At 36.1% G+C, this 24,265-nt stretch overlaps 1 protein-coding gene across 1 annotated transcript in view; it reads right to left on the reverse strand.

Moving 5' to 3' along the window:
* ZBBX (zinc finger B-box domain containing) overlaps positions 1 to 17,117 on the reverse strand; it is a 41,150-nt gene extending 24,033 nt beyond the window's left edge. The window contains exons 1-7 of the mRNA XM_039322820.1: positions 16,890 to 17,117; positions 15,339 to 15,460; positions 14,774 to 14,887; positions 9,911 to 9,998; positions 8,096 to 8,144; positions 5,972 to 6,087; positions 4,151 to 4,246 (exon numbers count right to left, since the gene is read on the reverse strand). Coding sequence (XP_039178754.1) covers positions 4,151 to 4,246; positions 5,972 to 6,087; positions 8,096 to 8,144; positions 9,911 to 9,998; positions 14,774 to 14,887; positions 15,339 to 15,460; positions 16,890 to 17,102 — 798 coding nt within the window. The 5' untranslated portion in view covers positions 17,103 to 17,117. The remainder of the gene's footprint in view (positions 1 to 4,150; positions 4,247 to 5,971; positions 6,088 to 8,095; positions 8,145 to 9,910; positions 9,999 to 14,773; positions 14,888 to 15,338; positions 15,461 to 16,889) is intronic.
* Positions 17,118 to 24,265: the final 7,148 nt, after the last annotated feature.

Here is a 24,265-nt window from a genome sequence, read left to right on the forward strand (position 1 = left end):
TCAAAATACATAATTGTAAATAAACATTCATATATTAAAGAACTACATGTTATGTATCAGTTCTGGCAATCTGTGGTTTTGGGCTTTTTATTCAAAGAAAATAATACAATTTGCTCTGCTTAACCAAGAAGTAACTAATTGAATTTAATATACAAGGGAAAGTGGGAACATAAATGGCCTATACTCTATAAAACCAAAGGTCAGAAACATGAATACACAGAAAGCAGCCAGTGACACAAGCACGATTATCTTAAAGCATTAAACTTTTTAGGGGGAAAATCTAATTATAAAAATTGCTAATGTTTTACTCTAAAATTGGGGAATACTTAAGGCACTTCTAGTGACACTACATTTTTACAAACAAGATTTTACAGCATACCCCTTGCAAATTATATATCTGAACCATCAGAATTTTTTCTTCCATGTTTTGAACAAGTTCTTCAAACAATTACTCCAACAGAATCAAGAGACTAAATAACACAATATATAAATTCACTAAAATATCTGTAAGGGTTAATGAAGATATTTTAATATTATAAACAACAGTCTAATTGCATTGCTTTTTACATTCAACATTAGACTTTCTCAACTCGATGGTGTTTGGATTCTGTCTCTCTCTGTATAGTTATTCTCATTTTTTGCTAGATGCAAGGAGGCCCCCTTAGCTGCTGTTTGAGTATTTGGTTTTGGCAATAAAGAGAAGGTGACTGCATGTCAGTCCGAAGTCATGAAAGTGTAGCTCCTGGATAAACTTGTTCAAGTCACTGTTATTACAGTAAAAAGAAAAATATCAGGAACATCAGTTTTCATCAAAGAATGGCCAACTTTATTGTGAAGTCAGTCAAAGAGAAAGGATCAGTTACAAAAATGTATTTCATTTGGGAGCAAAGCATTTTTAAAGCTGCCAGTTGGCAGATAGCAAATGAAAGAAGTCTGTGAAAAAAGGATTTGAGTTCCCAACTTCAGCACGTTATGGGCAAAATGGAAATAAATAAATTATTATAACAAAAACAACCATTCAAGTGTACTGGTTCCAAAAATATTATTTATTCTGACGTATACTTTTTTATTACAAAAGACACAGCTAGTCTATGATATAACATTAAGCCATAATGTTGCTTTTAGTTAATGCCTTTTATAAATCTAATATGGCTTTGTATAATAGTTAAGCAAGCTAGTAAGTCCTTTTCATGTGTTTTTTCTAAAATTGCTTTAGCAATATGTATGAGTGAAGCCACATTAACTGCTTGCTCTGAGCTCACAATTATAGCCTTACCTTTTTTAACCTTTTCTTGTTTATCCATAAATGTTAATTCTTTCTTAGAAGAAACTAATTCATACTGTTCTAGCTTCCAAAATATCTTTATTAGAAGTAGGACAATTCAATCTATTTAAATTTTATTGAATTTTGTAGTGTTGGCCCTATTATAACTCCAAAATAACCCTCCATATTTCACCAGTTATGGGCAAATTAAGACAGACCCAGTTTATTTTCTTATTTCAAATGCCTTCTCTAATAATCCAATTTTACAAAATACTATAAAATGCATAAGTTAACCATGAGTTATATGAAGAGATATTTTTTTCATTTGTCCAGAAACTATCACCAGCCATTTTGATTAATTTATCATGTGTCATCAACTTGTCAAGTCTCAGTAACTACATGTGTAGATTTTTTTCCATAATGATCTGTCCCTAATCTTTCAGATCTTCCAATAGTGCAACCACTGAGTCCATCAACCTTGCTGTTGGCTGTCCTCATCTTCTCTTCCTTATTTCTGGCAAACTCTTTTTACATTCTTCCCAAACAATTTCTTTTTAGTTGATCCCACAGTTCGTCTTGTTCAGGACTTCAAAGCAATTTCTGATGTTCTCCTTGAAAATGATGGGTATATGCTCAAGATAATATTGTGGAAGCTGGTTGGCTTTCTTCTTCTTTAGTTTAATTCAGAACTTGCATATGAAAAGTTCATGATCTGTTCCAGCTGGCACTTGGCCATGTCTTTGATGCTATAATTGACATCTTTCATCTTTTAGCAAGAATATAGGCAATTTGATTTCTCTATATTCCATCTGACAACAACATGTATAGGGCAGCCATTTGGTTCTTTGAAGACAGTGTTAGCTATGAAGAAACCATTGGAGTGGGACAATTAACAAGTTGATCTCCTGCTTCATTTTGGTTTCCTAAGCTATCCAACTACATTTTCTTCTTTAATGTTTCCAACTTCAGCATTTCAATCTTGAATTGCAAATAGAACATCTTGCTTGCATTTGCTGTCAATTTCAAATTAAAGATAATCATAAAACTCATCCACCTTCTCTTCTTCTGCACTGGTAGAGGCAGCATAAACTTGAAGGACTGTCATACTAAAAAGTTGTCCATGAAGTCTGATATTACTGAGTCATTGGTTGTATTGTATCCAAGAACTATTGTAGCTATATCTAGTCTAGTTATAAAAGCAATATTACTCCTTGTTTTACATGTCCCGAGTAATAAACCAAGTGATCTTCTGACTAAAAGTGTTCAATCCCAGTCCTTCTCAATTTGATGATGCCTAAGATGTCAATTTGTAGCCAGTTCATTTCATCTGTCATTGGGCTAAACCCAGGGTAGGCAACCTTGGCTGTTTTATGACTCGTGGACTTTAACTCCCAGAATTCCTGGCTCAGCTGGCTCAGGAATTCTGGGAGTTGAAGTCCACGAGTCATAAAAGAGCCAAGGTTGCCTACCCCTGAGCTAAGCTTTTCTTTGTTTATTCTTCTTACATTCCATGTCCCTACTGCAACTGTATCTTTGAAACTTAAAATTTTCTTTTCCTATATGGCATCATTAGACATTCCAAAAGCTTTAATCTAGCCACATCCTAAACACCATTATCCTCAGCAATTCCTCAGAAGCATGCTGAGTACTAAACAACCTGAAGGCATCATTATTGTCAATCCTTTCATATTTTCTATTTATGTGATTTTCTTTGTAAAAATATAGGAATGGTTTGTTGTTTCCTTCTCCCACAAACCATGAATTGATGCCTTTATCACTAAAGAGATCATCTGTCTCTGACATCTTCCTATATCACTGCTGCCCAATATATCTTTGCTTTTGGGCAGTTAGGAAATCTTTGCACCCTAGGTGACCCCTATATTCGTGGCATTCTCTCCCAATGTTCTTCACTCACCCCACCCGAGAACAGCCCTGCCCACTGCAGTCATGTTGAGTTAGCACAGCAGGACTTGAGAGGCACTTTAACGTGACTAGTTTTGATTAATACACAAAATGTGTCTCCATTCACTTTACATTACATATATTAAATCAACCATACAAAAAGACTACTTGGATGTGATATTTGGAACATATGCAAATGGCTAACATGTAGTGCTTCCAAGCAGATAACCATTCCACTAAGATTAATTAAGTGAGAAGGACTCAAATGACTGACTTTGTTCCCATAGCTATGTGTTCCAAATGTTACTACACATTGTGGGGGAAGTGCATTTCCCATGCCATTATGACAGCAGAAAATAGGGGCATAAGAGATGGTGGAAGAAAACTGTACAGATCAAAAACAGCTCTAGGATGTTTTCTCTGAAAGGCAAGTCCAGCTGGAACAAAGTGAATAGCAAGAGATGTTCAGTTACCCAAAATGAATGGTTTTGTTAGAAAAGATACAAAAAACAGGTGTGATCTCTACCTCTTTTATATATAAAGTGATATATTCCTAATGAGAGTATATTCTGTTGCTTTCAATCGGGAAGGCTGCTTGCTGGGCCAAAATGCTCATGTGACCAGATTACTGCATAAATGCACTTATCCTGCAAAAATGCCATACCCATTACAAGCTATCAGCAGATAATGATAATTATTTGCATTAGCTGAACAGAGTTATGGACTTTAAACACAATTCTCTACACAGAGTTTCAAGTATGTATTGTGGGTTTTGTATTCATTTAGGGCTGTTTCTATATAATAACATTGGTAAGAGTAAATAGAGAGTAAGACTGTCAACCTGCCAAAAGAATTTCTACATATCACAGATAAAAGTGCTCCTAAATTTGCCTTGGTGGCTGTTTGTGCATGTATTTAAATAGTGGTAATATGCCTTCTAAGAAGAGTTTGCAATGATTAAATAAGGCTTTGCAAAGAATATACCTGCAAAGAAGTTGTTCTGTGGAGTTTCAGTGCTCCCTTCTGGTGTATTCTGGCAAAGCAACTAGGACAATAATCTTCTCCACATTCTAAACACACCTTGTGGGGAGGAAAAGGAAATTAAGATATAAATATCTTCAATACATACCTTTGTGATCCTAAAATACAGTTTACCTGATTGTACTTATAGTTCCCTACACTAAATAAGAAAACAGATCCAAAGAAATATAAGAAAAAGGATAAATATAAGGATATTTATAAAGCCACTGAGCTAGTTGAAGTGGGGAGGGGTTATATTGTGAGACACTAATCTTTCTCTTTTTGTACAAGAGAACTATATACTTTTGCAATCACCAGAATCATTTTTAGCTTTAAAAACTGAATAATAAATAAACAAAATTTGCATCCTTCAAGACAATGAAGCCCTCCAGTGGCTTATGAAATTCATGTACCATACAGATGCTAACAGAGTATTTTTTATTTAAGTAACTCAAGGCAAGAAAAATACATAATACTCCTTTCTCCTCCTATTTTCCTCACAACCACAACCTTTTGAGGTGAGTTTGGGCTGAGAGCAGCTGAATGGCCCAAAGTCAACCAGCCCTGCTTTCATGCCTAAGGCAGACTTGACATGATTTAATTTAATTTAATTGCTGGAGAAGAGAATTATAAAGACATTATTCTATCTAAGATTCTAAAAAAAAATTGTATTCTAATTTATTGTGTATGAACTTCTCAAAATGGAGTAATTATTCCATGTCATTATTTGAAATTGTAACCTTTTTTGGTTTGAAAAAAAATAATACAATTTTTCTGAAGAAAAATTCTCACAAATACAGCATGAATCAGGTTTGATTTTTTAAATACATTTCATAGGCCATTTTCACAAACAAAAAGATGCAATGCACAATAATTTCAGCAGCTGTTTCATTCATAATATTTTGTCCCAAAGTACCAGGTTCAGTGGTGGGATTCAGCCAGTTCGCACCACTTCAGCAGAACTAGTAGCTAATTTTTTGTTGCCCAGGCCGAGAATGGACTTCCAGAAGCAGCATCCACACAGATGTTGGGAGTTGAAGTCCATGAGTCATAAAAGAGCCAAGGTTGCCTATCCCTGGGCTAAGCTTTTCTTTGTTTATTCTTCTTACATTCCATGTCCCTACTGCAACTGTATCTTTGAAACTTAATTTTTTCTTTTCCTGTATGGCATCATTAGCAAATAGACATTCCAAAAGCTTTAATCTAGCCGGATCCTAAACACCATTATTCTCAGCAATTCCTCAGAAGCATGCTGAGTACTAAACAACCTGAAGGCATCATTATTGTCAATCCTTTCATATTTTCTATTTATGTGATTGTTGTTCACATATCTGAATCCCACCATTGACAAGGTCCTCATAGTTATCAACTAAGTTAATCAATTTTAGGTATTCTAAAGCCATGCAAGCTGGCCATGCTGAAACTTTTACATTTAGCTAAAGAATAGGCCAGAGAAGGCTTTCTCAAAGTAATTTAAGAAAATTTATTATACTAGATCTGATCACTTAATTGTTTTTAAAGAAGAAGTCAAGCATTTTTAAGGTCGGCAAAGCTTAAATATCAATTTATTATATTAATATAAAATAATTATAATAATTTCAAAAGCATTTTAGCAAAGAGAATTTTTAGCTTGTAAATTTATTTTTTTAACATAAGCCATTATAAGACAAAAATAAGAGCAGTAAGAGCAGGATTTTATCAAATACAAAATAAACTTGATACATCTTATTTTTAAAATATATTTTTCTGTCCAAAGTCAGCCAAATAATGTTCCCACCTACTTACTAGCAATGCAGCCTTCATCTCACATTGACCACAGGCCTTGCCCTTCACTTTAGGTCTTTCAGCGGCTGCATCATTTGCTGTTTTAAGTACAAATGGCTGCTTGGCTGGATCCGGAGCTGCAAAATGTAGATTTGTTTTTAAAGCAAGCAAGCAAGAAACATAGATAAATGCACTGTACTAATAAGTAATTTGGCAGTAAAGAGGACTAACATATTCCCCCTGATGGTGCTGTAGTTGTTTTCAGTATCATGAATTTGTTCTTTGTGCATTTGTTCTTTGATATAAGCTACTCAAAATTATTTAGAATTAAGTAGCCTATATGTCACAGCAATAAATAAACTATTAAATCAAAATAATTGAAATTCTAAAAGTAATCTTGGCAACCTTATAGTATAATAAATATTTTCAGACTGTTTCTCAAGGCGTATGTTACTTGTTTGATCAGTGGATCTCAAGTTCTTCTTTATGCAGATCTTTACACTGTCCACTGAAAGCATAAACAAAGTTGGCAATATGCTTATGGCTCATGACCACTCTCCCATAATGATGAAACTCCAACATTAGGTACAGGTGGCCCTTGGCTTATAATCAGTTGTTTAATTAATATTCACAATCACAACAGCCTCGGAAGGGTGTTTTATGGCCGGTTAAAGTACTGCCAGCTATTGTAAAATGTTACACCAGCACCCGGTCATATGGTTGCATTTCAGGTGCATGACAATCTGTTTGCATTTACGACCAATTGACAAGTGCCTTGCAATCATGTGATTGTCATTTGCAATCTTTTCTGCAGCTTCCCCAGGAAAGGGGGAAGCTGGAAGGGAAGGATGCAAACAGAGGGGGCGCTGGATTTGAGGTCCCCATCACGCTGAAGGAAGGGAAAATCTTCCCACATACTGAAGGAACAGCCCTAATGTGAAAACCCTAGTGAATTCCACCATTTTGAGCTTTTCAGAATGCTGCCATTTGCTAAAGTTTAACCAGATGTCATTGTTTGTGCCCTTCCCATAGGGAAAAATACTAGTGAACACCATCATCCTGAGCCTTTCCATCAGAACAGAAAATACTAGCTAATAGCAGCATTCTAAGCTTTCCAGAATGATGGTGTTGCGAGCATTTTCGCCAGATTTGAGGTCTGTTCCTCCAGCATACCAAAAGATTTCTGCTCCGGAGGGGAATTGATGGAACAGGCCTTAAATCTGGCAAAAATTCTAGCAAGTCAATTATTTCTTGCAATCATTTCCCTTGGCTTCCCAGCTGTCTGCTTAACAACTTGCAGGGTTGTTAAAAGACTGCGGGGGAGAGTGGGAATTGCACTTGTTGAGTAAAGCATGCCATCTTGCTTAATGATTACTTTGCTCAATGACCAATTCCAGGCTCAGTTGTGGTCCTAAGAGGAGGACCATTTGTAATGTTATGCACTCCCCAAATTTATCATGTAATTAAATTGATAGAAACTTGTTAAGTTATCAATTTTCACAAGATGTTTATGTTATCATCTGAAAACACATGAGATCTTGAGTAAGGCACCAAACAATTTTTAAAAATAAAGCTGTTGTTATTATGACTGGTCATGTAGTCAGCCAGATGTTTAGACTAGATTTGGTATTTTTTCCACCTATCACATATTTTCCAAGGAACCGGGATAGGCAGATGTTGTTTGATGGTGTTAAGTGTATTGTCACAAGGATGTAAGCTATTCCAAGTAAAGCTGTCTTTGCCAATTGACTGTTGGAGATTTTATTAATGCCAATGGTGTTCAAGTGTGCTCCAATTGTTTTGGTATTGCATCCAAGGTGCCTATTACTATTGGTACTATCTTTGCTTTCTTTTGCCACAATCATTGTACTTCTATTTGCAGGAGTACAATCTGCACTGTTCTCATGAATTATCGGTTATTCATGGAAAACGGATTGAAAACCATTTTGGTAGACTGGTTAATTGGGTGATTTATTTTTCTCGTTTTGAAAATCAATCTGGTAAGGCACTGTGACCAGTTAATTCTTTTAACCTACTTAAAGCGGCTTCTGTAAGTTTTCCTCAATGAAGAAATAGCCATACTTGCAACCACATTTGGATTATTGCATTATTTTTCAAATCTCAACATTGCTAATACCTTGTTACCTGGAATATGTTCTTTAAGTAGCCTCAGTTTTACTCTGCCTGAAGGAACCTGATAAGGAAGGAAGGGAGGGAGGGAGGGAGGGAGGGAGGGAGGGAGGGAGGGAGGGAGGGGGAGGGAAGGAGGAGGGAAGGGAGAAAGGGGAGGGAGGGAGGGAGGGAAGGAAGGAAGGAAGGAAGGAAGGAAGGAAGGAAGGAAGGAAGGAGGGAGGGAGGGAGGGAGGGAGGGAGGGAAGGAAGGAAGGAAGGAAGGAAGGAAGGAAGGAAGGAAGGAAGGAAGGAAGGAAGGAAGGAAGGAAAATTAAATTAAACTGTGATTTTCCAATTGTTCTATAACTTCCCTTTGTTTCCCAACACTAGCCTTCATGGGGCTGTGCCATACTTCTATTTTGAAGGCGAGTGTTTTAGATCATGTGGGAATGCAAAGACATAGTCTTTGTTAACAACTTCTTAAATCAATTGCATTTTCTCCCAGGATTTTGTGGCTACCATCCTCAGGTACAGTGTGCTCCCCAGAAAAATTAGATTAAGGAATTGCAGACAAGAGTATTAAATTAATACAATGAATTAATTAAACTTAATTTATTTCATAGTTATCTTATTTTTCTTCTTTTTAAAATGACAATCATAAGGGTTCCTCATTAAAAAAATATTTGATACTTTGTGGTCTTTAAAACTGCTGTGCTAAAACATGAGAATCATCACAGATGAGAAAAAGCTGCAAGTCATCGAGACTAATAAGAAACAATGTGAAGAAAGTTTTTTAAGATAAAGGGTTCTTTTAGGAAATGATCAATGATGGTGAAATGATCAAATTCACACACAGAAATGGAAAATTCTCAGGGATTGTGAAACACATCTCTACTAACACTTAAAACAACATTTCAAAAATCTGTAAACATGTCAGGGGTCTGGAGGCATGAGTTGCTAAAGGGAAAATTAAAATTCTTTTGTCTGTCACTTTACCTAGTTAAAATAATATATCTACGCCACAATTTGTGTTTTCAGAAACCTGGAGAACTGTGGCAAATACAACTTTACTGAGTAAATGTCCAGAGGTGGGCAACAAAAATGGCGAAAGGTCTGTGGGACAAAACATATCAAGAGAGATAAGAAGAAAAGAATCTGTATAGCCTGGGGGACAGAAGGGGAAGTAGGGACATGACTGAAACCTTTAAATACACTTAAGGCTATGAATAAGGTTCTAGAAGGCAGTGTTTTCAATATTAAGCAAAAGTCAAGGACACAAGGATATAACCTCAAACTGACAGGAGGGAAGTTCATATAAAGTATTCCTTCACAGAAAGAGTAGAGGATGCTTGGAACCAATTTCCAGCAGAGGTAGTGGGTCAATTATCAGTAACTGAGTTTAAACATACTTGAGATAAACATGTCTATCATCCGACAAAAAAATGTAAAAATTAAAAAAAGAAACCCTCAAAGGGCAAACTCAATGGATCACTTTTTCTTTTTCTGCCATCACTTTTCTGTTTCTATGTTTCTGAAGAAAATAAACATATTAATGGAATCAATGGGTGGAATTAATGGGTGGAATTTCTAAAAAAATCTCAAATGAGAATCTGCTATGATTTAGATTTTGTGACAATTTCCCTCTAGATAGCTGGGAGACAGTTGGTATGCCACATTCATGCAAAACAAGCCTTTCGATATGGGCAAAAAATCTGCCATTCAGATCCAATACTATCAAAATGTCAGAAAAAAGTTTCAATTAATCACTTTCAAGTATTTGACCACAGTAAAGCCTTCTTTACTGCAGACGTTTGAATAAAATTTATTTAAACATCCTAGCTATCTTACCTTTATAGCATTTTCTTTGTTTTGTAAGATTGATGGTTGTGTGTTTAGATTAGCTTGACCTGATTTCCATCGATACCCATTTACTCGCCTAAAGAGAGATCCAAAACTGTTTTATAAGCATTCATAAACTCCATTTTCAAAGGCTACTTTGGAATTTGTAGACATTCAAATTTATTTATTAAATTTATATGCCACCCAATTCCCAGATAGGGCAATTCAAATGTTTTCATTTAGGTAAAATCCCTGAAAATCTCGTAGGCAAATGAAGAATTGGTAATTTTGACACATTTATTAAGACAGTATAGCAATTATGATTGCCTCACTAAAAGGTGCTTCAGAGCATACAAGATCATGAATATAACATCTGTTTGCAATGCTTTAAGTACAATGCCTTTCCCCAGAATTGTCAGGGCATCTCTGCAAACCCAGAAATATAACAGAATAATAGTTTGAAGGGGCCTTGATGGTCTAATCCAATCCCCTGCTGATGCAGGAGATCTTATACCGTTTCAGATAATCTCTTTTTAAAAGCCTCCAATGATGGAGCATCTAAAACTTCTAAGGCAAGCCATTCCACTGATTAATTGTTCTAACTGTCAGGAAATTTCTCCTTATTTCTAGGTTGCTTCTCTCCTTGATTAGTTTCCATCTATTGCTTCTTGTTCTATTTTCAGGTGCTTTGGAGAATAGAGTCACAAAGATGATAAAGGGTCTGGAGGTTAACATATGATGAACGGTTGAGGAAGCTAGGTATGTCTAGCTTATTGAAGAGAAGGATTAGGGAGGACATAATAGATAACTGTCTTCCAGTACTTGAAGTGCTGTCATAGAGAAGAGGGGACTTATTCTCCAAAGCACCAGGGTCAGGACAAGCAATAATGGGTGGAAGCTTGAAGAGAGATCCAACTTAGAAGTAAGAATAAATTTTCTGACAGTGAAATAATTGATCAATGGAATAGTTTGCTCCTGGAGCTGTGGGTGCTCCATCACTGGAGGTTTTCAAAAATAGACTGGACAACCATTTGACTGGATAGTATAAATTCTCTTCCCTTGAGCAGAAGGTTGAACTAGAAGACCTTTGAGGTTCCTTCCAGCCCCATGATTTTGTATTCTATGGCCTAGAACAAAATATCTTTAACTGCCTATTTTGTTACTTATCGTCTTCTCACTGTTTGGGAATCAGAAGGAATAGGGCCTGCCCTTGCTCCTATTGTGTTTAGTACAGTGTTTCTCAACCTTGACAATTTTAAGGCATGTGGACTTCCAACCTTGACAATTTTAAGGCATGTGGACTTCAACTCCCAGAATTCCACAGCCAGCAACGCTGGGAGTTGAAGTCCACATGCCTTAAAATTGTCAAGGTTGAGAAACACTGGTTTAGTACATGTAAAGATAATTGCCAATAGACCACTTAGTTCTTGCTTGTTTTTAACCCAGGATTAAAGAAAACAGCAACAGCACTTTGATCCCAATTTAACGGCTTAGATTAGGCTTCTTTTCTGGAACAAATATTTGATATTTCTTACTTGCAGTTTGTTAAAAAAAAAGATTAAATGTTACCAACCAAAGGTTAGATAGACCAAACCCACAATATTATCTACCTGGGACTTTCAGACAAGTAGAGGCAAAGTGCACCAAGAGAAAGAATAATTGCTTCCAGTTCTAGTGCAACTTCACTCTTTTGCAAGCAAACAGCAAAACAAACAAATTAACAAACTGAAGAGCCATCATTTACTGTAAAAGAAAGGGAGGGAGAAACTTGTTTGAAACTAGAATGTGGTATTAAAGGCTGTGAGAAAAAGATACAAAAATGAATGACTATGGTCCAAGATCATTAGTAACACTTAAAACTTACACAGAACTATATATCTTATTAAGTACCCTGGAACACTAATGACCACATATCTTTAAACAGCTGATCCTGGGAAAGAAAGTTAACATTATTACTCACATCGCTGAGAAAGGGAAACAAATACAAAGAGGTTAATAAAGTAATTCTCAAATTTATACGGAAAAAAGTTACAGATATAAGGGTTGCGCTTTGTCTGAAGAATATTTCAACTTCCGAAATGGATTCTCTCAAATAGATTACAATTGGGTTTTTTTTATAAGGCAGCTATGAGCACTCGAAGCCCATAAGGACTGGATTTCTATTACAATATAAGAACTTTATAAATAATGAAGCACTCTCAAAGAATGAAAAGTGAATTTGAGGAGCTGAGAGCACTTCTGATAACAAAAACCCAATGGAAGAAAAACAAAACAAACAAACAAAAAAGGCTCCAATGCTACAGAGAAAGTTTTGGCCTAGAGCAGAAGTGTCAAACTGCCAGCCCGCGGGCTGGATGCATCATAGCGAAACCGCGCCCACCCCATTGCCGACAATGGCAAAAAAGTCGTGATATGTCACGACATGTCACGTGACATTACGAGTTTGACATCCCTGGCCTAGAGTGTATGTCTAAATGTAAATGAAGACATTTCTTAAACTTTGGTCCAGTTGCCATGATTTAACCTTTTTAGATGCTTTTGGCCAGGATAATTGACTTTTCATTTACATTTGCAATAAATTTGGGGAAGAAACCCCTGCAGTACATTCCAACGACTCTCTGCCTAACTTTTTTTTTTTTTTCATTTTAACTGAATAATTTACTTTGGTGAATAACGGAATGTCTCAGTTTAATAAACTATGGTCCAGTTCCTATGATTTTACCTTTTTAGGTATTTTGGTCTAGTGCAAAGCTACAGTATATACTAAGCCAGAAATGTATTGAATCTTCTCCTGCAGTTGCTGGCATAATAATCCAGATACAGTAGTTTTCTGTTAAAAATCACTTTTCCAGTTTGGATTTAAAGGCATGACACTTACAGTTTCTATCAAGATAGCAACTGATAGAAACATGCTGAATTGGGCTGGTGTGGTAGAGTAGGATAAGGGAGGGGAGGGACAGGTGGCTCATACATTGCTGCTTTCCACTAATTTAAATAGGAGTAGGGATGGAAAAACAATAAAAAATATCTGCTAGAGTACAGAAAGTTTTTTTTTAACACAAAATGAAAATATACAATCTTGGAGCTATTTTCCAACTGTGGTTAGACAGAGCTATTGTTATGAACTCATTTATGGAAAGTGAAGATTACTCTGAAAGAGGGTGTTCATAAATATAACGCTAAAAACTTTTATTATTCTGACTGGAGGAAAATGTCACTTTCTCACAACTAGTCATGTTAAATCGTTTCATTATTCTTTGTACTATTTTATGGTTAATTTAAAAACTGGCAGGTACTTCAGATATCATTAAATTCAGTTTTTTATCTAATGCAACATTTGCTACAATATAGCAAAAATTCATTTTAACAGACTAATGGTAAGAAATTGTCTGTTATTTCCAAATATGCAATAAATTCACAGCAAATAAAATCGCTACAAATTCACAATAAATTTGTTACAAAACTGCAGCGATTCACATCATTTGTATTAATTGACATCACTGGTGAAATGTCATTAAGCAAAAGACATTATGCAAATGGAAATTACATAATTCTGCAACAATCTCTGTCATTATTTGCAAAACATCAACATGAAAGTGACACACATTTGTGTGTCATTCCTGTCACTTGACGTGAAACAGCATAATTTGTCTCATTTGTGTAATGAAATTACTACAAATTATATATATCACTGAAGAAATGTAGTCCTTTGGATTTAAAGTCCATTATATCAAGTCCAGTAACATGAGATTTCCTTTTGCTGCCATTCTTAAAATATTCTAACTCTTCCTGCTCTAAAGGCAAAAATGCTTTTATGAATTTTCTATCCATTTATAGACATTCCTGTCCATGCACATCATTTCTTAATTCCCTGTATCTTTACACTCACTTCAGACAATTTGTCACTAATGAAAGGTTGATGTTCCCTTCCTGTAGGTGGCATTTTATCATATATTACTTCTGTCCCTCCGGCTAACAGATAGGAACTCTTATCGCTGATGATAGAAGCCGTGATATGATTCCCTTCAAGTCTCTAGTCCCAAAGCCAGAACAGAATGTGAGAAATCACAATCCTACGACTGTGTTGTTCAATGAAACATCATAAAGAGCCGAGTTGGCGCAGCAGTTAGAGTGCAGTACTGCAGGCCACTTTAGCTGACTGTGTTCAGCAGGTCAGCAGTTCAAATCTCATCGGCTCAAGGTTGACTCAGCCTTCCATCCTTCCGAGGTAGGTAAAATGAGGACCCAGATTGTTGGGGGCAATGTAAAATATATATACATTGCTTACTGGTGTACACCGCTTAGAGAGTGCTTGCACTTAAAGCGGTATATAAGTCTCATAAATAAATAATCACAGGCCAACTGCCAAATACCCATATTACAATCACATGATCACAGGGATCATGGGTAGAACTCCGAGTACGGTCATAAATCCCCATACATACCACCACATCTTTCATGTATTTAAAAAAATAAATTATGCAAGTTTCAGTATGATAGTGATGGTATTTTTCTATTCATATTTACTGCATATTGCTCTTAGTTATTATGGCTGCAGACAAGGAGGGGACAGTAAACGTACATTACTTCAAGTATGTTAAGTATATATGTATATTGAGAAAATATGCTAGAGAATATGGGAAAGGATGCTTGAATATTGAGAAAGCATGCTAGTGATATGATGATGAGATATACTCGGTGCCTGTATAAGTTATGTGTGAGAGTTTTATATATTTGTGTAACATGTAACTATATATACAAATAATACAAAGTTCAACAGAACTCCAAATGAATATTACTTTTCTATAGTTGGGTAAATGTTTCCTCTTTTACTCCCCAAATAATAATAAGAATCACTGAAGTTCTACCTACCCTCTTTCTTGTTTCTCTAGGCTCATGTGTGATTGCAGTTGCTTCAGTTTCTTCTCCATTTCTTTATTTTCAAGTTCCAGTTGAACTTTTTCCAATTGCAGCTCCTGTACACTTCTACAGAGATTAAATTCAGCTCTAAAAATGGCACCAAACTGCACTTTCTTTCTCTATTTAAAGTATATGAATGCAGCAGAAAATGGCAGATTGGTATTTTGAAGGGGTTTTTTGAATCCAGGCTATACATTTACAGCTTGGCTTTTTAATTAAAAAAAGGACGTTCTTTTTGTGCCATTGCAGATAAAGGAATTATTTAAGAACAGGCCACCAATTTGGAACAAAGAACAAAAGAAAAGAAACAAAAAACAGAAAAAGGACACCAGAAAACACGCCAATTCTAAACACATTTACATGGTGGCAGCTCTCATTTGTTTCAATAAAATTAACTTGAAATAAGTGATTTTAGGATTGTAGCTTCAGTGGTTAGAAATAGTCTGCATTTAATGATGCATATAAAAAGGCAAAAGATTATCCAAGCACTTCAAATCAATTAGGGAAAGAAACTTACTTTTCCTTCAATTTTACAGAAACTCCAGTTTTTGAACCAGGGAGTATCACAAAATCATTGATGTTCATGATTGCAAATTCAGAAAAGCTTAAAGACGTATTCAAATCATACGGTTTTGAAATCTGTTTAAAAGAGAAAAAAAACGTATATTAAAAGTTTAAAATTTCCAGTTTTATTTATAAATGGGAGAAAATAAATACTGAAGAAGGAAAGCTAAAGGTACTGTTAAGTTTCACCAATTAATTAATTAGACAGTGGATCTAACAATACTGAATAATCTCCTTTACACAAGTTAGGTGTAAAAGGCTTGGAAATAAAAGGTTGAGCTTAGCTTACCTAAGCTAAATCAGTGAGGCTTAATTAGATCTTGGCTAATTTCTTTTAATTTCAAGTAGCTTACCTTAAGCATAACAAAATCTAGATGCAAGTAATGTGTTAGAAAAGAGCAGACTGTTGATGTTTAGAAAACAATTTAATCAACTATTTGTGTTCAGATGGAATGGATCATGATGTTCACTGTAATTATATTAGCAATTTGGAAATTAAAATTATTCAATAGAAATACTATGCTTACGGGCTAGAATCAATATGAGTTCTTATGTTTAATAGCAATCTTGACTTAGATTACATCTGGAATTCAAGTTTGAGATGACTCTTACTGTTAGCATTTGTATTGGACTTTTGTGAAACTTAGGCTAAGGTTATAGTTTTGTGATGCTTATGGTAAAACTTTCCCCTATGGGTTGGATTCAGGAAGAATATAAAATATTTTGTAGTAATCATGGATGCAGATTAAGCTTTCTTGAAACTCTGCAGTGCAGTGAGTGAATATCAAATTGCCCAGCCCTCTTATGGATATTTTAACTCTAAAAAATAGTCAAAACCCTCACCATACCTAAAATCTAACCTTGATTTTAATCCACACACTAAATATTACCGTCAACATTTGAGGTTTCCTGTAAAAATTACTCTGATAACAAGCATTATGGTAAATTTTCATAAAGCTCTTTGATAAATGCAATGCCAAACCAGTCCTGCATCAGTCTTAAAAACTAGAACTCCCTGCTCTTTAATTCAATCCAAGCAAACCTTTACCACTAAATCTAGCAGCTAGGGACTTTCTGGCATGCATTCAATAGGGAAAACTGCTTGAAAAATAAATAAATAAGAGTTACAAAGAAGTGAGATGGCAAATTTCAACCCCTGGATTTGTGCTTCGTTAGTAGCCCCTGCACACATAAGGACCAAGGATATTGAGACAAATCCCTTCCCCCCCCAAAAAAAGTATTATGCCCCTTGGAAGTGTACTGGAAATAACCCAGGACTTGCTCCTGGTGCTCATGGACCTAGACATCAAACCCCACGCTGCATTTTTATTAGAAGATCCAGGGGCCAGTCTGTGCAGGTGGGCGATTCTCGGTGAATGGGGGGGGTCTTACTCCTCTACCTAAGAGTCCTTTAAATCAACACCTTCCTCGCCGATCCCCAAGAAGCTACTGCTACTTATCCCCCCCCCCTCCCCGGCTTAATTATCCCAAGGACTACGAGAACCTGGCGGCCAGAGACGGGCGCAGCCCACTCCAGGCTTCCCGGGCCGGCTCCCTTCTGCCTTCCGAAGCCTCCCCTGCCGAAACAAGCTAGCCGTTCCCACGGCAACCGGTTGCTTGGGCCTCTTCCATCTTCAAAAGCGAGGGGGTGGGCGGCGCCAGGAGTGTTCCATTTCGGAAGATTCCATTCTACGAGACCGAAAGGTGGGGGTGGCATGCAAGCTGGGTCTGACCGCGGGTTTTTTACTCTCAGGGCTTGCCTATTTAAAATGGAGCATTTGCTCCTTTTTCGAGCCCAGTGGGAGTTAATTTCCAGCAGACACGGAACTGTTTCAAGACCTGGTCGCAACAATATGTGCCATGTCCACATGATCACTAGAGGGCAGCTAAGAATACAGAATTTCATAAAGTTGGGAACTGGCTGGCTGGGGAATTCTGGGAGTTGAGGTCCACCGGTCTTAAAGTTGCCAAGGTTGGATACTTTTACTTTAGAAGGTTGGATACTTTTACTTTAGACTAGTGTATTGGAATGGTTGAGATTGCGAGCCAGCTCAGGTGGAAGGAATCAGACTGAAGAAATGGGGAAAATGTATAGATGTTTCTGCATCTGATTAAATAGCAATGCTTTTCAGAATCTCCATTAAAGTGAAGCAAATTACAGCTCAAAAAATTCTTTTTTCCCAATAGTAACTTAACAAAGAAAGCAATAAAGAGGGATGAAGGATAAAGGCTTTTCTTTATAGAGATCAAGAATAATAATTAAAGAGTTCAAAACACAGGATGCTGGCAGAGTCTTATGTTTCCATTCAGCCTTCAGTTAGGAGACTTTGGCTTTATTGCCCTACAGCACAAAATAAAGGAACAGAGTCATGTGTATTTCTTAAAAGAAGAGGGTCAAGACAGAGAGAGAAATGTTATTTTTAATACAGATAGTTTGTAAATATCTGTACGGTATAATATAGTAACTTTCTCCAACCAGATGCCCTCCAGATGTGCTGAAGCTTCAGTTCCTAGATTCCAAGGAAGCAGTTCCCATAAACCACACTATATGGAAATTCTGAGCAAAGCAATTCTAACAAAATTAGTAGGGTACCAGGATGGGAGAGCTATAAATCTGGTATCCCTAATTGCAGTCCTGGTTGCTGAAAGGAATATAGCCAAAGGAGTAATCAATTTGTCTGTTTGTCTTTCACAAATACCAGCCACAAACTAAGATCTCTGAACCTGAATTAGAATGTTACTACTATTAATAAACATTACTATTGATATGATGATACAAACAATGCATTTTCCTACCAATTTAAAACCAGAAAAATCTCTCTAATTGAGAGCCAGTTTTGTGTAGCGGTTAAAGCACCAGGCTAGAAACTGGTATTTCAGAAGCTGCTCCCACCAAAACAGGCTAGATGTTCCCACATTAGGCACAAAGATAGCTAGGTTACTTGAGCCAGTCACTCTCTCTCAACCCTAGGAAGAAAGCAGTGGCTAACCATGTTTGAAAAACTTTGCCAGAAAACTGCTGGAAGGTATCCAGATAGTCACCAGGAGTCACCACTGACTTAAAGACACAGATATATAGATATAGATCATCTTTAATATTATCAAATGCTAGGAAACCCAAAACAGAATGCAGTGTGTAATGGCTACTTTTCTCTCAATGTAGGCATAGGTATAAAGGGCAACATGCAGAATGCATAGCCACCAACTGTTTTGACTGGGATAGTCATACTTCAGAAAAAAATCTGGGTTGGCTAATTGAGCCTGAGAAACATTTTCTTGAGACCATTCTCAAGAGTAATTACCCTTGAGTGATCTAGGGAAATTTTCAAAGGGGTATTAAGGGTGGGGTGAGACCCCAAAACAGTCTTTGTGAGAGGTGTGTTTTATAGGAATGTTGATCACATGGAGGCTGTGGAGTTTGCTGGTGGTTGGAGAGAGGAAACCATAAAGTTAAGGGCTTTTAATCAACATTATTTCATTTTGTGAAGCTGATGGTTGCTCTGCTATGTAAGTTCTTAATGTAAAAGGTAGTGGTGTTCTTCCAGTAGCAGTTTATTGCTCCAGTGCAGGGGTTCTTTGTAAGAGAAGAAGGTTTTGAATGTCAAAACCTGTTTATTGTTTTAGTTCAAGGCATTTTCTTATCAATAAATGTGATTGCTGCACTGTGTTCAAATAAAAATCCAAACAAAAACACAATGCAACTAATTTTTGTTTTCTTTTATTGTACAGAAGCTAGGGGGCTTGTAAAAATTACCCAGAAAAGGAACAACATGTACTTGTCACAGTTTCATTATAATATCCATGTACACTACACATGAGTGACAATCTTTGCAAGAAATATATGCTGCAATTGGGAGACCTAGTTCTTCGGAGAAGACTCTTCAAACAGTTCAAAATACCACTTGAGTACCTATTAATCACTATATATTCTTCTAAGAGGTCTATCCTTTTATGGCAATATTTCTCAAATTGAGCAAATTCCAGATGCAGCCACTCCCAAAATTTCCAACCACATAGTTATTGCTGAAAATTCTGGAAGTTAGTCCAAATATCTTGTTGTTGTTCAACCGGGAAATTCTGTGTTTATATTTCACAAACAGAAGGCCTGCCAATGCATGCATGAGTAGAAGAATACAAATCAATTAAAGTAGGATAAATCATGCTCCTATTTCTGATCCTGTCAGTTTTCATACTATCCAAACTCTTCTGTAATGAAGCAGAAATTGCCCTGCCAAGGAAAAAAAATGTGGAAGGCAACTCCTTCCCATCCTCGGCTTTATTATACATGCACATTTATTTATTTCATAATGTTTGTAATTTATCTCTGTATATTGCATTAAGATACAATGTGATTTATTTTTGATTTAACAGTGAACCCATCCACTATAGCTGAGTAGTTTGTGTGGATCAGCCCCCTGTGCTTGTTTAGAAAATCACAGTTTAATAAATGACTGTAGCATGTGAATGCATCAATATATTAACTTACCTTTCCCCTTTCTTCTCTTTTTCCCGGAGGAAAAGTTATCTATCGTTTCAAAAAATTTTATTTGCTTTTTAATATAATCTCAGAGTGTCTTTAAGTTGTTGGCTATAAGGAAGACTATTTCTGAGAAGGATTTTCCCTGCAGCACTCCTTCTGTCTAAGTCAAGCTAAATAACATTCAAAGTATCTTTCATTTTATTTTAAAATAAGAAACAGACTTCATATCACAGAAAAACAAATTGTTCATTCTTAGATAAGGCTGTTCACTGAAATTCATTTTGTATGATCTTGTTTCCTCTGCTTTCTGCAATATTCTCCATGAAGGAATGTCTTTTAAGAAGACTAAAACTTTGACAGTGCTAGCTGTATATATTTGTTTTCATGAACAGATTCTAGTCTGAACAAAGGTCCACTTGACTCATTTATTTTGAGTCTGGTAATTACTTGGCTGGATGCATGGAAGCAGCTGGATATTTTTTTATTCAGCAAGTAATATGTCCACTATATGCAAAAATAATCAATACAGGCTGAAGCATGGGAACTGCATTCTTGGGTAATCTGGAACAAGCCGCAGTAGAAGACATCTGGAGAATATTTAGACAGTAGGCCAAAGCAAAGGTTTATAGTCTGCTTCACATCAAATCTGTTAACATATAAAATTTACAAATAAACATATTTTCTTTGGCTGAAATCTGTAGTTCACATTGTATATATATTTTTTTTTTTATTGAAAATTTTTAAATTTTACAAAAACAAATCCCCTTCCCATACCCCCCCCAACCCTACCTCACCCCCCTCCTACCCAACCTCCCAAACCCTCCCCTGGACTTCCCAGAGCTGAATACAGGCTTAATTGAGAAAAAAAACTTAAAACACTTTTAAAACCTAAACAAATTTAAATACAATCATCATTCTATATAAACTCCCTCCAAAAACGCAAATTTAAACATTACTTTCTTTGAATATCTATACCTATAATGTAAAATCTAATTTCTCCCTCTTTCTTTATCCTAATACAAAAAAAAATAAATATATAAACCTTTGTTATACCATCAAAACTAAATACTCTTAGAAAACTTAAAGTAAATACATATTTCCTTCAATCTTCATAATCTTCTCACCTATCCAAAAAAAAAAACTTAAAAATCCTAAACAAATCTAGACACATTTAGTTAAACAAATTATTTTCTCTTAAAGATATTAATAATATTTAAAAACTTGAAACACTTTTGAATCCTAAACAAATCTAAATACAATCATCATTCTATATAAACTTCCTCCAAAAACACAGATTTAAGCATTACTTTCTCTCCTAAACAAATCTAGACATTTAATTAAACAAATTATTTTCTCTTAGAAATATTAATAATAATATTTAAAAACCAAATTTAAGCTTTACTTGGAACTTAAACAAATTATACTCCCTTCAAAACACAAATTTATTAAAATCCCCTCACTTTCCAAAAACGATATAAGTTTTACTTCTCCCACAATCTCAATAGTAAACTTCTTGTCTAAAATTCTCATTCAATGTCCATAATTTTCCAATAACCAGTTGCACCCACTATAAACACAAACTTCTTATCTAAAATTTTCATTCAATATCCATAATCTTCTGTCTAATAGCCAGTTGCATCTACTATAAGCACAATCCATATCGGTCTCTCTTGCCCGCAAGCATCGAAAAAAATGCGTGGAATTCTGCCCTTGAAGATCGCTCCAAAGAGTTTGTAAGTCCTGATTGACCCACCAGCTCAGGAATCAGTACCTGTGAAACTTCCTCAACCTCCTTCTTCTGTTGGTCTTTCTCTTTACATTTATATGTTACTTTTTCTTTACATTTATATGTTGCACAAGTCTCAGGGACCGATACCTGTAAAACTTCCTCAGTGAATTCCTCCTTGTGTTGATCTTCACAGTTGTAAGTTGTACAAGTTATCCTCTGCCCGTTCCTCTCTTGTTGGTGCCCCTCAAGCTGAAATTTCCCAATTTCGATTTCAGGCAGCAATTCCACCCTTGAAGATTGCTCCAAAAACTTTGTAGGTCTAACTTCTCCCAGAGCCACCCTTGAAGATTGCTCCAAAGACTTTGTAGGTCCAACATCTCCCAGAGATTCAGAGACCGCTGAATATGAAACTTCCTTAACCTTCTTCTGTTGCTGCTTTTCTTTGGAATTATGTACTATACAAGTTGTCTTCTGCTCCTCAATCTGGACTTGTTGAGACCTAATAGATGGCGATGGACATACCCCCAGGACCGAAGTATAAAAATCTTTTGCTTGAGAAACAGTATTAAGTCTATGACATGTCCCCAGGTAGTTCACCACCATTCCAGTCGGAATATCCCATCTGAATAGAATTTTTCTCTTTTTAAGTTCATTTACTAAAAAAGCAAACTCCTTTCTTCTTCTTAAAATTTTAGATGGGATCTCCTTAAAAATTATGACATCTTGTGAAGCAATTTGAAATCTCTTCTTATGATAGGCTTGCACAATTTGATTGCGTAAGGATCTTTTACCAAAATAAATTACCACATCTCTTGGCAGATTCTTCTGTGCTGCCACCACAGAGTTAACCCTAAATAATTTTTCAATTTCACTAAGTATTCCCTCTTTTTCTTTATTCAAAATCAATGCAAAGTCCTTTGCAACCATTTCTTTCAAATCTTCTTGCAAAGACTCTTCCAGGCCTCTGATTCTTAAGGCATATTCCATTTGTCCATATTGAAGCATAAGAATCTCATTTTCCATTTCTTTTTCCATACTTTCAATTTTCCCCTCCATTATGTCCACTTTTTCAGCTACCTCTTCCACATGGGAGTTCACCTTTTCAAGAACAGAAGCAACTCCTTCTAAAGCCAAAACAAAATCTTGTCTCAAGATCTTATTATTTTCCTCTAAAATCTTTTTCATTTCTGCCCTAATTTGAATTATAACATCTCCCATCATGTTTTGCAAATCCTTCATAGTTATTAGCTGACCCCCAGAAGAGGGTGAAACTGTTGATTTAGAAGCTGTAGAAATCCCTGGACGCTTTGGAGCCATCTTAAAGAAAAACCTTTAGCCCTTCTTAAAAAATTATAAAAATTCCTTCAAAAATCATAACTCCCTCCAAGGAAGGTCATTATAATAAAAAGAAAAAAGGGAAAAGAAAAAAAAAAGGAAGAGAAAAAGAATTGAAAAAAGCTTTACTCCTTCTTAAAAATTACAAAAAATTAAACAGAAAAAAGTCCTTCAAAAAAGAGTCATTACAATAAAAAGAAGGGAGAAGAAAAAAAATAATAATAATAATTAAATAGAAAAAGTCCGTTCCAAAAAAAAAATACTTAGAGATACCAAAAACAACCATTCCAATCATAAGAAAATAAAAAGGGAAAGGGAAAGGAAAGAAAAAGAAACACCAAAAAGCCTGCCGGTCAGCATTCTAACTTCAAAAAAAAAAACACCGAGAGATTTGCCGATCGCCATTTTACTTTCCCTTTCAACAAAGAAAAAAAAAATAAAAAGAGAGAATAAAAATAGAAGCAAGTCTTAAAACTTAAAATCCAGATAAATCAAAGAAAGCAAAAACTAAATCCTCTACTCAGCTCTGTCCGTTTATAAAAAAAAAAAAAAAAAACTCACCAGTTCTCTTTAAGCACGGAGGTGTTTGCAACGGCTCGTTTTGTCCCTAAGGACAAAAACAGCTGGGAAGCGGAGACAAGTCTGAACTCCGTGGGAGCACTCCTTTCACCCCCCCAAAAAAAACTTGGGGGGTGCAAAAGAGGCTCTACCACTATTCAGACACTCTCTACCCCCCCCCTTTGCCCGGGAGGGGGATTTTGAACCGCTGAACAGCTGGTGTCTGCTGTTCATAGCGGTTCTTACACTTACCCAGGAAAGACGGCTACAAAGTAGCCGCCATCGCGCGCGCAAAATCCACCGGAAGTCCACATTGTATATTATAATGAACATTATCCTGGGCTAATTATTTTTTTCTGGTTTCAGCTTCCTTCCCATGCTCTGTATCATATTTTAGACTCTAAATTATTTGGGACAATATGGTAGTACTTGTTGGAATCATCATCTTCTTCTTCTTCTTCTTCTTCTTCTTCTTCTTCTTCTTCTTCTTCTTCTTCTTCTTCACCTTCACCTCCTCCTTCTCCTCCTCCTTCCCCTTCTCCTTCTTCTCCTTCTCCTTCTTCTCTTTCTCCTTCACTGCCTCCTCCTCTCCTTCTCCTCCTCCTCCTCCTTCTCCTCCTCCTCCTTCTCCTCCTTCTCCTTCTCCTCCTCCTCCTCCTCTTCCTCCTCCTCACTGTAATTGTCAGGATGGAGGACATAATTTGAAAGTTTCTTGATGTAGAATTGTCCTCTTTAGCTTCAGCTTGTGGACATGTCTTGCAAAAAATAGCAATTTATC

Source organism: Crotalus tigris, unplaced genomic scaffold (genome assembly GCF_016545835.1).
Source record: "Crotalus tigris isolate CLP2741 ecotype Arizona unplaced genomic scaffold, ASM1654583v1 scf7180000024131.857555, whole genome shotgun sequence".
Classification (NCBI taxonomy): Eukaryota; Metazoa; Chordata; class Lepidosauria; order Squamata; family Viperidae; genus Crotalus; species Crotalus tigris.